This window comes from Hipposideros armiger, unplaced genomic scaffold, assembly GCF_001890085.2.
Source record: "Hipposideros armiger isolate ML-2016 unplaced genomic scaffold, ASM189008v1 scaffold_467, whole genome shotgun sequence".
Taxonomy (NCBI): Eukaryota; Metazoa; Chordata; class Mammalia; order Chiroptera; family Hipposideridae; genus Hipposideros; species Hipposideros armiger.
In genome coordinates, this window is record NW_017731817.1 from 621,227 (window position 1) to 637,810 (window position 16,584).

The 16,584-nt window shown below is 39.5% G+C and overlaps 1 protein-coding gene across 8 annotated transcripts in view; it reads left to right on the forward strand.

The window, feature by feature from the left end:
* Positions 1-16,069, forward strand: part of KATNAL1 (katanin catalytic subunit A1 like 1) — an 88,126-nt gene extending 72,057 nt beyond the window's left edge. For all 8 annotated transcript variants that reach the window (XM_019666356.1, XM_019666358.1, XM_019666359.1 and 5 more), the window contains 2 exons: positions 10,621-10,747; positions 12,184-16,069. In XM_019666356.1, the coding sequence (XP_019521901.1) occupies positions 10,621-10,747; positions 12,184-12,382 (326 nt within the window). In that variant the 3' untranslated portion in view covers positions 12,383-16,069. The remainder of the gene's footprint in view (positions 1-10,620; positions 10,748-12,183) is intronic.
* The last annotated feature ends 515 nt before the right edge of the window (positions 16,070-16,584 follow it).

Here is a 16,584-nt window from a genome sequence, read left to right on the forward strand (position 1 = left end):
TATGTGTGTGTATATATATATATAAAATTATAGTTGACATACAATATTATACAACATCAGCTTCAGGTGTACAGTGCAGTGATCAAGCCTCTACCCCACCTATGATGTGGTCTCCCTAGCAAGACATGTGACCATCTGACACCCTACAAAATATTACAACATTATTAATTATATTCCTCAAACTGTCTTTCATATCCCTGTGGCAATATTGTAGTATTTATGCTGTCTAATCCCTTCCCCTTCTCCCTCATCCCCACCCCCTCCCAACTAGCATCCATCAGTTGTTCCTCTATAGCACTGAGACTTTTTTCTGTTTACTTTACTATATTTCTGTTTACTTTGCTCGTTCATTTAGTTTTTTAGATTCCACATATAAGTGAAATCATATGGTATTTGCCTTTCTCCTACTGACTTATTTCACTTAATAGTCTCTAGGTCCATCCATATTGTTGCAAATGGTACGATTTCATTTGAAGGATATTTTTGATTGATAAATAATTTTGGGTTGGACTAGGGTTTTTTGGTTTGTGTTTTTTTTTTAATACTTGTAAAGATATTATTCTATTGTCTTCTTGCCTCCATTGTTTTTTTTTTTTTAAACGTTCAACCTTTTCGTTTTTAAGGATTTTACTGGGGTATTGGAGGAGGGGAGCAGCACTGGGGAATCGGGGAAGGAGAACAAGTTGTGGAGGACGTCGCTTCACTGGCCCATATTGGTATTATCATTGCGCCCTCCCCAGGTGAGGCAGATCGGTCACTGGCCACTAGACAGCTGCTCATGGCGGCTCTTGGCAGCTCACCGCCGGCTGCTGGCCACTCACTGCAGCAGGGGCTGCAGCCTATGCCATCGCCAGCGACTCATGTCAGCCCAGCTCCAGGTCGAGGTGTTGTTCACCATCTTAGCTGTAGAGAGTGCAGTGTCACTGGCCCTAATGTGGGATCCCAACTGGGGTCCTGCTGCTCAGAGCTGGCGTCCCAAGCCAGCTCTTAACCAATGTGTCATTTGGCCAGCCCCCTCCATTGTTTTTTGATGTGAGGTCAGCTGTCATTCATATTATTCTGTGTAATGTATATTGTATATAATGTATCTTTTTTTCTCTCTGGCTATTGTTTTTTAAAATCAACTTTATTAAGGAATAGTTTATATGTAATTACCTTGATCCATTTAGAATCTGATGAGTGTGACAGTTATATGCAGCCACACCACAGTCTAGATGCAGAACATGTCTTTTATCCCGAAAGGATTTATTGTGCCCCTTTGCAGTCTTTTCTTCTCTCTCCCTAACACCTCCCGCTTCAGGTAGCCACTAATCTGATTTTTGTCACTATAAATTATGTTGAATTTTAATATAAATAGGATCCAGTATATATTATTTTGTGACTGGCTTCTTTCACTCAGCATAACTATTCTGAGATTCATCAATGTTATTATGTTTTTATTTGTGAGTAGTATTCCATTATATGGCTGTACCACAGATTATTTATGTATTCTTTTTTTGATGGATATTTGGATTGTTTCTAGTTTGGGACTGTTATAAATAAAATGGCTATAACATTCATGTTCAGTTCTTTGTGTGGAAATATGTTTATTTTTTTGGGGACAGATGCCTATGAGTAAAATAACTGGGTTATGTAGTAGTATATGTTTAACTATAGAAAACAGGTTGGCATTTTCTTGAGTGATTGTCCTCTGTGGTGGTTTTAAGATATTCTATTTATCTTTGTTTTTTCAGCGTTTTGACTGTGATGTATCTCTGTGCGTTTCCCTTTTATATATCTTCCATGTATGTTGGACTTTTTAATATTGTTTCACAGGTCACTGGGACTCTATCTTTATCAATATTTTTTCTTTCTGTTCTTCAAGTTGGATAATTTCTATTAATTTATCTTCATGTTCACCGATACTTTCTTCTGACATCACCAATCTGTTTTTAATCCTATTGAGTGAATTTTTCATTTTAGATATATTTTGCAAATCTAGCATTCCCTTTTGGTTATTTAAAAAAAATATGTTTCTATTGCTTTGTTGAGATTCCTCGTGTTCATTCATTTTGTCTATTTTTTCCTTTAATTTTTTGAGATTTTTCCCTTCCAAAGGTGGAGCTTAATTTCCCTCCCCTTGAAAATGGTTTGGACTTAGTGATTTGCTTCTAAGGAATAGAATATGGCAGAAGTGCTGCGATATTACTTCCAAGGCTAGATCATAAAAAGGATAGGTTCTGCCTGGCTCTCCCTCTCTCACATCATTTGCTTTGGGGGAAGTCAGCTGCCATGAGCACAAACAGCCTGTGCAGAAGCCCACATGGGAAGGAACTGAACTCTCACCAGCAGCCAGCACCAGCTTGCCTGTCATGTGAGTTAGCTGCCTCTGGATGACTGTAGTGCTGGCCCGTGTATTGACTGCAACCTCATGAGAGACCCTGTATTAGTTAGGATTCTCCAGAGAAGCAGAACCAATAGAATGTGTGTATATATATAGAGAGAGACATATTTTAATGAATTGCCTCATGTGATTATGGAGACTGGCAAGTCTAAAATCTGCAGGGTTGGCCTACAGGCTGGAGGCCCAGGGAAGAACTGATGCTGCAGTTCATGTCCAAAGGCCTTCTGCTGGCAGAATTCCCTTTTTTTGGAGGAGGCCTGTCTTCTGTTTGTTGAAGCCTTCAACTGATTGGATGAGGCCCACCCACATGATGGAGAGTAATCTGCTTTACTTAGAGTCCACCAATTTAAATATTAATCTTATCTAAAACACCTTCACAGAAACATCTAGAATAGTGTTTGACCAAATATGTAGGCACTGTGGTCTCACCAAGTTGACACATGAAATTAACTATCACAGACCTCATGTTAGAACTTTCTATTTCTAGCTAAGCTGCTCCCAAATTCCTGATGCACAGAAATTTATTATCCTGTGAGGATAGTAAATTGTTGTTTTAAGCCACAATATTTTAGTATAGTTTGCTATTCAGAAATAGGTAATTAATATACTGCTTTATAGTTTTTGTCAGCTAACTCTAACATCTAGAACACCTGTTTCTTCTATTAGCTTCTTTTAAGTTTCCTCGATTATGGGTCCATTTTTCTGGGTTTTTTTCCCACATGTCCAGTAATTTTTATTGTATGCTCTAAATTGTAGGAGTCTGGATGATGTTGTTTTCCTTTAAGGGGCATTGAATTTTGTTCTGGCAGATACTCAAATTATTGGCAGGACTTAAGAAAAAGCCAGTTTAAAATTCTTTCCTGTTTTTTGGCTAATGCATGAAGACAGTTGCCTCCTGTATTTTGTTTATAGTTGTTTGCCATACCAGTTTTTTTCATGATGGCCAAGAACAGTAGCCTCACCTATGATTTTTTAAACTTAATTTTTATAACATACTCCTTACTCACTTTTGTGACTAGATTTCAAGGCCATATACTATAATTAATTGGTAGAATTCGAGCTCATAGATTCCATTCTTGTATTGTCTTTCCTGGCTGCTACTATGTATTCTATTAGTTCTAATAATCTCATTACTTATAAAGAAAAATTTTCCTTTTCTTAAAACAGTGCTTAATTTACTGATTGAGCTTACAAAATAATAAGTGTATTTACAGCAGTAATGAAAATGATTTGATTTAGAACCTGTAAACTGTCCCAGAATGTCACATCTCCCAGAAGCTGCTCCTTTAGTGCCTGTCTCACTCACTCTGTTAGTCATGTGAAGGTTTGAAATTTGAGTGGTTTGTTATTACTTCTGATTTAATAAGTTTCTTCCCTTTCTCTTTCCCCCCTTTTTTCTCCCTTGCTTTCTAAACAAAATATGTATATGATATCTAGACATATGTATAAGAAGTGAGTTTTAATTTTTCTACCATATACAGTGATTATAAATAGCATTAATACTGATGGAAAATAAAAGTTTTACTACTTGGAATGACATAATTTAAACTTTTGTACTTTGGCCTTCACTATACAAGGGAGAAAAAAATGTAATTGGAAAAATAGTAGATGATAGCAGTTTTATAAAATGCTGAGGAAAGCTTAGGTGTTGAGGCAAGACATACTTTATGGTGCAGAGGTAGGGATTTAGCTTTCTTTGAAATATTAGAGAGAAAATAGGTTTGGCCTACTAAAGGGCTTTCTTCTAAACCTGTTTTCCCTGAAGTGAGGAGGTTATGCCCATTACAGGTGACCACTTCTGGGTGCTTCTCCCTGCTCATGACTCGTCTGAAGGTGTGTACCTCATTACCGTAGGAACTGAGAAACTGCTTGCTCCTGAGGGGCTCCAAACTCCACTTTCTAGCTTTTTATTTCATCTGTATTAATGAACTCAACAGGTGTTTATATAGCTTTTTGCTATCTGAAAGACATTTATAGTAATACCTTGGTTTACAAGGTATAATTTGTTGCGGAAACAAACCACTTGTATTGCAAGACATCGCTCATTTATCGCATTAAAATGTATTAGAAATGTTTGCTCGTAATTGCAGAACACTCGCAAACCAAGTTACTCGCAATCCAAGGCTTTCCTGTATTAGCTACTGTGGGAACACTCAGATAATGTATAACCCTTGTCCTTAGTGAACTCACTGAGTGTTTGGACGGTGGGCATACACTTAACCTAACTGCAGTGAAAACAGTGTAACATGATTCTAGAGTTTTCTCTATCATACTTTTAGGGTGGGGAATGAGGAATAATAAATTCTGACTTATGTGCTTAGGGGAGACTTCATGGAGCAAGTTGCATTTTCACTGAATTTCCATCGAGAAAGACAGAAAAAAAGGCATAGTTGGTTGAAAAATGAGTAGAGAGCCATTGCGACTAGAGCATCTGATAGGATAGAAGGGTCTGGAAGAGACAGACTGGCAAAGAAAATTTGGAAAGACGAGAGACCTATAAGAATAATTTGGAAATCTAAGGTAAAATTAACGGAAGGAAAAGTAGATTATATAATAGTAAAAAAATCGAGGGACATTTTATGAACAAAAATTAACCATGAAAAGAAATTTATAGTTGGAAAAGGCATGAAGTATAAGAATGAGAATAAATAAAACAAGAATAACCATCCAAAAAAGGCATATTGTAAGTTACTTAACTTACGTAAATATGCAGATTGCTTTAAGATTGACAGGCAGAACTGATGGCAAGAAACGTTAGTGTATCAGTTACTCTTGCTGTTTAACAAATACTCGATGCAATCTGATTTTGCTTATGGATCCTGTGGGTCAGGGACTCAGATGGGCATTGCAGGGGTGGCTTGCATCTGCTTCCTGATGTCTGGGTCACTATGGGAAGATTCAATGGCTGAGGGTGACTCCACATCTGCAGCCTGGGGCCATCTGCAGCGTCTTCACTCACATGCCTGATGGTGGAAGCCTGGGGCCCGAGCTGGGGTACCTCCGTGTTAGCTGTGGCCGTTCCATGTCAGGTTTCAGACATGGTAGCTCGCGGCTCCAGGTGTATTGTTCCCTTGGAACAGGTGGAGGGTACATTGCTTTTTGTGACCTAGCCTTGGAGGTCATGTTGTGTCACTTCTGCTGTGCTCTGGGTTGAAGCAGTTACAAGCCCAGCCGCTTTCAAGAGGAGGCGAATCGGACGCCTTAGGTTGGGGGGGGTGGGCAAGGCCACAGTGTAGCAGCACGGGTGGGATAGAAGAGTCATGCAGCCATCATGGCGAATACAATCTGCCACAGTCAACAAAAGGCAGGAGTCAGGCGGCAGGACAGGAGCCCGGCGTTACTCTAATTCTCTTCCTGTTGTGTGCACCTACCTGGCTGCAGCCTCCGGTCAGCTAATGAGCTCTGGCCCCTTCATTTCATTCTGTTTTGCTTGTGGACTAACCCCTAGACCACCAAGGTGTCGTAGTGTCTGCTAGACTGGGAGTGACTCATTTCCTGCCACACCAGGGTCAGGGCATTTTAATTTCTTACCGCCAGTTCACACCTCCTCTCCCGGTGGGTCATGCTGCTTGCAGTACTCGGCTCTGCTTTCCTCCTTACCTTTTTTCCACTCTGCTATACACTGTGCTTCCTCCTCCCGCCACGTAATTGTTGATGTTGCCCCCATTTCCCAGATTGTTCTTTCTCTTCCATTTACGGTTTATTGATTTTTCAAAGTCGACATCAAAGCAGTTGATTCTGTGATGCCTTTGCCCTGGCCTGTCTCGCTGGGTGGACTCCACGTCCCTGCGTGTTTGGTCTGTTTTCTGGCTCCCAGATGTTCCTTCGTGGAAGGGACCTGGGTTTCCCGTGTGTCCCTCTAATCCTGTTTGTTGACTGACTGACAAATGTTCTCTGAGTGCTGATTGGGCCGGGCCTTACATGTGTTACCTCGTTGAACCCTTAAAACAGTCTTCCATGCTTATTTTCATTTTACTTAGGAGGCTGAGAGGTTATGTGTCCTGCCCAGGGCAGCAGGACAGGGGTGTGAGTGCCTATTGTTACTCACTGCACTGGAGGCCTCGTGTGCTCCAGGAGAATGGCTATCACGAGAAGAAGTTTTGATCCTTTTAGCAGTATTTATATTCAGAATGTGTGTGACTTGGCTGCGGAGTATGGGCAGTACTGTATACTGTTATTAATACATTAACCCCTCGTTAAATCCTTTCATAAAGTTATTACATGTCATTTATTCAGTTTTATAGAGCTAATAAATCCTACTTAGAGTCTTCTAACAAATCACTGATAAACCAGTGTTAGAAGTTGATTTTCCCCAAATCATAGTTCCTGGGGAAAGGAAGATGCCCTCTGCTAAGCTTCAGTACTGTCAGGCCCTCACGTAGGAACAGGCCATGCTACCAAGTTCATTCACATTGGCCGTGTGGAACTTCCTCTCCGAGGGAGAACATGGGATCTTAAACTTGGTGTCTAAGTCCTCAGGGCCGGCGGCAGTAACGCATTTGCTTTACAAATCCCATCCCATTGGGACCAAACGAGCCAAGTGATACTCGGTCTGTAACGCCCATGTGCTGTGTGTGGGGCACTGGGACACGGGGCTCTTATGTGAAATTCAGGGCTCTCCTGGGGTGTCAGGGTCATGGCCACCTTCTGTAGCAGTGGACCTGCGCGTGTCCTCCCCCTCTTTCTTCCCACAGCCCTCTTGCTGACCACCTGAGTGGAGGACTCCTCCGTCCGTACACTCCCTGTGGTGTACCCCTGTGGGCTGAAAGGTGGGCCTTTTGGCGAGGGCTGACCCAGGATAGGGAGCTCCTAAGATTAAGGGGTTCTGGAGGGAAAGGTTTTCTAGTCACAACCCCCCTTTTTGGGGGGCAGTCCCAGATAATGCCTGCTTGCTTCCTTTTCCACAGTGGCTCCTTTGTCTCAGTGTGAGTGAGTTTGTGTGTGTGTGTGTGTGTGTGTGTGTGTGTGTGTGTGTGTGTGTGTGTGAGAGAGATATTACTGAGACACGGAAACATGGACCCAGTTTATCCAATAATTAGTGAAGAAAACAGCCACATAACCGCCTCCTACAATGAGAAATGGAGCGTTGTCTGACCTCAGAAGCTCCCCGGTGTGTTCCTTTCCTAGCACAGCTCCCTTCCTGCCCCCTGGTGGTAATCACTGTTAACTCCTTTTATGGAAATAATTTATTGTTTTTCTTATAATTTTATCACCTAATAATGTATCCCCAAACAGTTTTACCTCCTCTTAAACTTTCCATAAATGAAACCACACTAATTGTGTTTATTTGTACTTCTTCTGCTCAGTATACGTTTAAGATTCATCCATGTTGTGACATTTTGATACAGGTAATTTTTTTGCTGTGTGGCATTTTATTGTATTAATTTGCTAGGGCTGCCATAGCTAAGTACCACAGACTGGGGGGCTTAAACAACAGATACTCATTTTCTCACAGTTTTGGAGGCTGGAAGTCCAAGATCAGGGTGTCAGCAGGGTTGTTTTCAGTCTGGGCCTCTTTCCTTGGCTTGTAAATGGCCATTTTCTTCCAGTGTCTTCATGTGGTCCCCCCTGTGTGTGTCTGTCCTAATCTTCTCTTATGAGGACACCAGTTCTATTGGAGTAGGGCCCACCCTAGTGACCTCATTTTTCCTTCATTAGCTGTGTAAAGGCCCTGTCTCCGTAAGTCACATTCTGAGGTTAGGACTTCAACACAGGACTTTAGGGTGGGGGATAGTTCAGCCCCTAACACCTATTGTGAGGTTAGACCACAGTTAGCCATCATATTACCCGATGGGCATTTTGATTATTTCCAGTTTTACACTATTGTGTACAGTGCTGCTGAGAACATTCTTACACTGTATAATGGTGCAAATGCCTCAGCTTCCCTAGGCCAGGACAGAGCATTCTGTCCTAGGAGTGACTTGCTAAGTCGTGTCGTGTAGTGAAACATGTAGATAAATCCAGTCTCTTGTTCCGGTTTTTACTCCTGCCAGCACTTTGTGGAGATTCCTGTGGTTCCACATCTCTCCAACATCTGGTATTGGCAGCCTTTTTAATTTACACCAGTGTCTTGGTGTGCAGTGTTATCTCATTGGGGTTTAATTTGTATTTCCTTTATTATTAAAGAATTTGAACATCTTTTTCTTTATTTATTGTCCATTTGGATTTTGTGATACATGTGTTCAATTCTTTTGCCCATTTTTCTATTAGGTGATCTGGCTTATCCTTATTGATTTACAGGAGTTCTTTAAATATTATGGGTATGAGTCTTTTGTTATTTATATATATTGTGAATACCTCCTCAAACTCTGTTGCTTGTGTGTTTTCACTGCATTTATAATATCTTTGGATAAATAGGAATTCCAGATTTTAATGTAGTCAGTTTATCAATCTTTTCCTTTATAGTCGCTATTTTGAATATGTATCTTAAACATATTTCTCTGTGGTTGTTAAGATATTTTTCTGTTTTATCTTGTAAAATGCTTATAATTTTGCATCTAACATTTAGATTGGTAATATGTCTGGTACCAACTTCTCCGTATGGTGTGAGGTAGGACCCAGCTTCATTTTCCCTGTGGATAGTCAGTTGTTCTGGCATCATTTATTAAGAAGACACTCCTTCCCCAACTGTCTGAGCCACCGAGTCATAAATCATGTGCAGAGTAAATGCCCTGATCTGCTTCTAGATGCCCTCTTCTGTGCCACTGAGCCATTTGTCTGTCTGCAAGGTCTCACACTGACGTGAGCCTCACTGCTTGTAATAAGTCATGAAATCTGACAGAGCAGTCCCACCCATCTCGCTGCTCCTCTTCCAGTGTCTTGGTCATTGGTCATCCTTGGTTCTTTCCATTCCGATCAGCATGTTAGTATCTGCTTGTCTGGTTCCACAAACAGACTTGTTGGGATCTTAATTGGAACGTCTTGACTCTGTAAGAGCGTTTGAGGGAGAATTTTCAATATCATGAAAGACAAAACAAGGAAAAAATAAACACTGGGGGACTATTTCAGATTAAAGAAGAGTAAGGAGATATGATAACTAAATGCAATGTATTGGGGTTGTCGGAAAAGTCATGACACATTTTTGCAATGAAAAACAGAAAAAATACATCGTGACTTTTCTGACAACTTAATATGATGGTTTTTAAGAAAGTTATAAAGGCCTGGGACAAATGGGGACATTTAACCTGGATTGTGTATTAGATGCTACAAACATACAAGTGTTAAATTTCCGGATAAGTATGACTGTTGAATGGATATCTTTGTTGTTAGGAGATAAATGCTGAAGAATTTCAGGTGAAGTGTTCTGATGCCTACAGCGAGCTCTCAATTCAGAAAAGCAGGGGAGGAGAGGAGAGGAGAAGGGAATGATAATGGCAAAATGTTAACAATTGGTTAACCTACACGAAAGACACATGAATGTTCACTGATTTTTTTTTTTTTTTACTTATAGATTTAAAATTTTTCAAAATAAAAGTTGGGGAAAATCAAATTTTATTTCATATACATATCAGGAAATAGTAGAGAACCAGATCCAAACTAAGGATGCATTATCTTAGTGTACTATGTTAAGCAGATTTGCCACTGAAAGTGATAGTAAAACAGCAAGCATGATTGGTTATTTTAAAAACTCTGTGGTTTGTTTGAGCTGACTCAATCCACATTTCAATCATACTGGAGCAGTAAATGTCTGTGGGCTGGCTCTCCAAGTAAAATATACACTAAATAAGCATTTTGTGCCAATTGCTGATTTCCTGAAAAAGAAAACTAGATTTAAAATAACTAGTGATAGAGTTGTGGAATTCTTTTCTGATATCACACTAAAGAGGGGAACAAAATAATTCATAGAAATAATATTCCATGCAGTTCTAGTTTTATAAAACTTAGGCCAAATATCTATAGTTTATTTTCTACTAAAAGCATTTCAAGTGCTTGAATACTAATCTTGTTAGTTTTCATAAAGGATCTCAGACCCTTTGTTCTTATTGCAAGTATCCATCCCAACAATAGTTACGGAGAACTCTTGAGTTCGTTTCAATCTTCAGTTACTGCAACCAAGGCACATAGGAAGTTAAATGACTGCACGAGTCACACAATGAGTTGGTGGGGCCAGTGGACTTGCAGTTACCGACTCTTCATTGCATTTGTCTCTCTTTCTTCTTCTGAATGTTAATATGTGATTTCTCCTTAACATGATTATAAAGAAAAACATCTAACAATAGCAAAAAATCTTCTAACAGCAAAAGGAAGAACAGAGCTTCTGAAGATCAATCTTCGTGAGGTTGAGCTGGATCCTGATATTCAACTGGAAGATATAGCAGAGAAGATTGAGGGCTATTCTGGTGCAGATATCACCAATGTTTGCAGGTATCGTTAATGACCTGTCACCCTATACATTAGTTACGCGTTTGTCTGGAGGGCTGGTCTAAAAGTCAGTGTAGTTGTTAGCTCTTGACGTGAAAACAGCTACCCATTTCCTTCTCATGGTTTCCCATGTGTCTTGGTTTTTTCTACAGAACTTCATTAGATGAGTACAGTAAAACCTTGGATCGCGAGTAACTTGGTTTGCAAGTGTTCTGCAAGATGAGCAAACATTTCTAATACATTTTAACGTGGTAAATGAGCGATGTCTTGCAGTACGAGTAGTTTGTTTCTGGAACAAATTATGCTCGCAAACCAAGGTATTACTGTAATTACATAACAATATGGTCACCTTTTTATCCTTTGATTTTTAAGAAATTAGCCTAATTTGGTAACAGTGACTGACAACTTCAGGTTAATTTAGCCCTAAAGTAGAGCATGGCTGCATCAACGTAAAATCTCATTTAATTTTGGTCTGCGTTAATTTGCCATATGAGATGAACAAAGTTGATCCGTTTAAGCTGTGAAAGATATATATATTACAATTTTCCTTTCAATTTAGTGATATCAGAATTTTTAGACAATTCACATTGCTTAATGAAAATGTTTCACATTAAGCAATGTGAAAAGGATTTATTTTCTTTTAGTTCTTACTTTCCTAATTATACTTAAATTGACATCAGTGGCCTCTTTAAAACCACATCTGTGTTTCTTACTTTTTTTACCAGTATTTTTCCTGTATGCATCTAAGTTTAGTGGCACACATTACGCTCACAGTAGTTTCTACCACTATAACTATACTGAAATATATAAAAACTTGAACTTTCGATTGGTTTGGCTTCATAGCTTTTCTGTGAATACTAATTGTCCGTTTCTTCAAAACCGTCATAGTTATTTACAAGTGATCAAAATGCAGCTGAAAATAGGATCTGGAGAAGTCAGATTTTTCTCCCTGTAGTTGCCCACAAATACTCCCTGTAGGGAATTCCATGTCTGGTGTGGCTAGATTCACACTCCAGAGATGGGTTCCTGGCTTTACCTCTTCGCTTTAGGTTGTAGACAAACCGATATAGGACTTGAATTATCTTAACATTTAGCCACATGTTCATTTCCAAGTGTGAAATTCAGTATTTCAAAATTCTACTTCCACTTCCCAAGCTCCTAGGCTGCCTTTGAGGGGCAAGTGGGGAAAAGAAAATTCAATGCTCTGAGCCCAGCCTGGACTTCTAGGATTCATTTACAATCCATTTTATGTTTAAGTCCTTTGCATCCTGTTTTAACCTTTCCTGAACCCCCAGGATGTCTCTGAGTTAGAAAGTTGCCCGCAGCATCATGAAAACATGTCAGGTGACCTTTTGAATGCCTTCCCCTAGCTTGGTTTCACTGATGGGGTTTCCAGCATTTGCAGCAGAGGTTTCTCACTGACTTTGGTGCCCTTGCAGGGATGCGTCCTTAATGGCCATGAGGCGGCGCATCAACGGCCTGAGCCCAGAAGAGATCCGCGCGCTCTCCAAAGAGGAGCTTCAGATGCCTGTCACCAAGGGAGACTTTGAGCTGGCGCTGAAGAAAATCGCTAAGTCGGTCTCTGCTGCAGACTTGGAGAAATATGAAAAGTGGATGGTGGAGTTTGGATCTGCTTGAATTTCTCTCAGCTCTTCCATGTCTGGCATCTTTGTTTATAAAATGTGAAGAAATTCCCTGCAATTATTTTCAAAAACAGGCTTAGAACTTTTCTTGGGAGAGATTTTCACTTAAAGGAAGACCATCCACAGAGTGTAAATGTCATTGAAAAGTAAGAGAAGCTGACACAGAAGGCCTGATGACCTCTGTCCCCAGCTGTGTGCTGGTACCCCACACATTCATGCATTACTATTGCACCCCAAACCAGGTGCCAGGGTGGCGGAGGAAAGGCATCTGTGCTTTGTGGAAACTTGTTTACGAAACACTTAGAAGGACCTCTATTTCTCACTTGCATTTGTGGGTTTTTTACTATTCATTGCTCTGGACATGAGGGACCTATATACGGTGACTTTCAACGTCAGAACTGAGTTTGTGTCAAATTCGTTATTTGTTAAGAATGATAGTTTTGGGTTAAGTAAAGAATATGAGAGTTAAACCTCTAGAATGCAGCTATTCTTGTGAGAGTCTACCCTGTAGTTCGAATTTTTGCCCCCTCCCCCCACCATTTCTTCTGTTAGCTGTTTCATCATGTACTGAGCCCTGTGAGGGACTATCCTCACGCCTTGTGGTTTTTGAATCATTTTGCGAGGTGGTCTCTCTGGTCTTGAGTACTTTTTGCCCATATTGTTCATATTTCATATCAGAAGGGTAGGAGAATGTTATGATTGCATGAGATGCACTTCTCCAGTCTAGACGAGAAGTTCGTTTTCCCTTTTCTTTCAATGTGGTCAAACACATAAACCCTTTATTTGTTCAGCTCCAACACTGTTTGATTTTTGCTGAATTTGACTTTGGTATTCTAAATACTTTCGTCCACTCTTGTGGCTAATGCAAAACGAACAAAACAAATTTTATAGTTTTTCAGATAGCTGGTTTAACAAAATAATGTTGTCCATAATGAACGATGTTCATTTTAAAATTTTAAAATTGTTCTTTGTCTGGGTTGAGAACTTGTGTACGTGGTAAGATTAGTTAGGGTAGAAATCTGCCATGCTCATTCTGTTCAGCAGGAATCAGACAATGGAAAGAGGTCAGAAAAAGTAGATGGCACATATCTAATCCCAAGCACGGTATCCTTGTGCTAGCTGTTTAAATTACGTTTATTCTCATTTGGCTGGGCAACCTATGCTTTAATGGTCAAGCTTTTTAAAATTTGTATGTGATGATATCCCGAATTCTCAACTTTGAAAAGCATCTACTGGTTTAAAATTAAAAATAATGTAACTCTGTAAACGCTTAGGGAAAAAAGCTTTGTAGTATCTTGCTTAAGAGATTTTCTCCTTATTTTAAAAACTATGTAATTTTCAGATAACTTAAGCCTGACACTAAACTCCAGTATTCATCTAATGCCCTTTCCTCTGAGGCATAAGAGTTAAAATCATAAGGCATTGCGATTTTATTTTCATTGAATTAATTCACCTTAAAAATTGAATGACAGAAGTTTCCTGTTATTCATTTTAAGTAAAAAAAAATAATCCTATTAAGATAATCTTGCAAAATTGGCATTCATAACATTTTTTCCCTGAAGTCATAGGAGTAATCATTAAAATACTAGTGTTTTGATTGCTAGAACTTGTTTGTATACTTTAGTTGATCAGTTAGACCATTTTTCTAGGTTTTGTGTTACCAATTTTGGCATGCATGTCATTTAAAAAAAAATTCTTCATGGATAATGATATGGTAATTGTGATTTTAAAAAATCATCAGTTAAGCAGTATTTGGAAACTCAAGCTTTCTGGAAGCTCATCTTTCCCAAGATAAGTGAGTCAGGTGCTTTTTCATTTCCCTTGTTTCTCAGTTTGCTCTGTCAGTGGATGGTGAATGCTCTTCAACCCCTTAAAGCTTCCGGAGGAGACCCCTCAGGTGTCGGTCCAGACTTTGCAGTACACGTGTGTGCGCTGTCTTTATTGCAAGACAGTATTGCCTTACCCAGAATGAGAGCATTGTTAAATGCTTTGCTGTTTTATTTTTTCCATGTTGCATTATCAAATTAGAAAGATTTGGTTCCTCTAATTCACCTAAAAGCACAAATATTTTGAGTCCTATGCACACGATGTTAGGACTAAGTTTGTACAGTTCTGTCCTGCAGGGAACTGATCGATAGTTCCTGCATTAAGCGCTTAGACGTGCTTCGGTTGCCCTCTGTGTACAAGACCCCAGATGGGAGCTGTCTGACTGGCTTACAGAGTTGGACCAGGAGTGCAGTTCGGACCGGCACTTTCTATAATATAGTTATGCTATAGCTTCTGGCTCCAACTCATAAATGGAGAGGCACCGTGATCGGTGTGCTTTAGACCGATAATATAATATGTAAGAGGTTTTCTCTTTTTCTCTCTTTAAATCTGTTTTGAAATTAGAACTGATATCTATTTGTTAGAACAATATAACTAGTATAGATCTAGCTATTTTCATGAATCATTTTTATCATTTCCTAAGTTACATTTTCATTGTTAACATGTACACATGTAATTTTGGTAGACATGTGAAATGTTACATGTTTTTGTGAACATTTTGCTCTCATAATTCCTTCATTTTTTAAAGACATTAATATTGATGAAATGTACCAGATAAGTGGTTCTTCAGTGTAGGCTGGAACCTTCTAGTAATCCAAGTAGACAGTAGACGATAGCATCACAGGGTTTGTCTTGTGGTCAGTAGCAGCGTAGGCATTCCAGACTGACCAGACATATTTGGACTGGGACCTCGGCCTCCAGAACACCAGGACAGCCTGGGAGAGGACACACGGGGTCCAGCAGCGTGGTTAGTTAGGGGCGTCATTGGAGCCCCTGAGACTACAGTTTTTATGATGTAATATTTGACTGTTAAAAATAGGCTGAGGTCACTAATTACTCAAAAAGTGAGCAGGCAAGTATCTGGTGAATCTACTATGAACAAACATACAGATACATCAGGGGGGAAATGTGGGTGTATAGCCCAAATTTATCATATAATCGTCACTCTTTCACTTTGCTACATGTAGCCTGACTCTACTGAACATGAAATTACTCATAGTCTTTACGTTTTGAGCAGCTTGAATTGTTGAATTTCTTTCTAGGAAGTTTCTATTTTTACTGTTGAATCTACGATGTGAGTCATAAAACTAACCAGCTGACATGGCTGTGTCTCACTTTCCCCAGCCTAGCCTGAGGCCTGGTGAACACTTAGGCAGGTTTGCTGGACTCAAGTATTGTCTTGCTTATTTAGTCTTTTTTGTGTAGTAGTAGATTCCCACTCCTCCTTTGATCTTACTGATGGTAAATCACCTTAGGATATATCCTGGATAATAGGCTTAAAACATTAAGGATATTGGCTGGCCTTTTCCAAGAAAGGGCCACTTTAACTTATATGAGGAAACTATAGTAATTATTCTTTCAGTATTTTTGGTATCTTTTGTCCTTAACTATTTTGATTTTATAATATTTTTTACATACCACTTACTTTGTGATGCACATAATATTTATGTGGATCTAAGAATCTGTCACAAGAGAAAGTAGGAATTAACAGTTGGAGGGAATGTTAGAGGAAAAAAATATTTAAACCCCAAATGTTTCATTGTCATCTCCACTAATTCTTTTTGCAGAAAAAGCTAAAAATTCTGTTATAATGACTGTGTTTACTTATTTATATTTTTCATTAGGTTTTTCATATTTATTTAATTTTTAGGATATTTGCTTTTAATATTCTTTCTTAATGTGGAAACTGTATTATAAGTATTTTAAAAATAAAATCCTTAAGATAATAGATACGTTTTTAAACATTCACAAATTAACAATAATTATTTGAATTTTTATTCTTTTTTTTAAAGATTTTTATTGGGGAATTGGGGGAAGGGGAACAGACAAGATGCTGTCCTTTTGTTCTTCAGTCTAGTTGTGGAGGATGTTGCTTCACTGGCCCATGTTGGTATTATCATTGTGCTCTTACCGGCTGAGGCAGATTGGTCGCTGGCCTCTGGACGGCCACTCACGGCAGCTCTTGGCAGCTCATGCCAGCTGCCGGCCGCTCACGGTAGCTTATGGCAGCCCACTCCAGCAGGAGTTGCAGCCTTCTCCATCGCCGGCAACTCACGGCAGCCCAGCTCCATGTCGAGCTGTTGTTCACCATCTTAGCTGTAGAGGGCGCAGCGTCACTGGCCCTCATGTGGGATCCAAACCAGGGCCCTG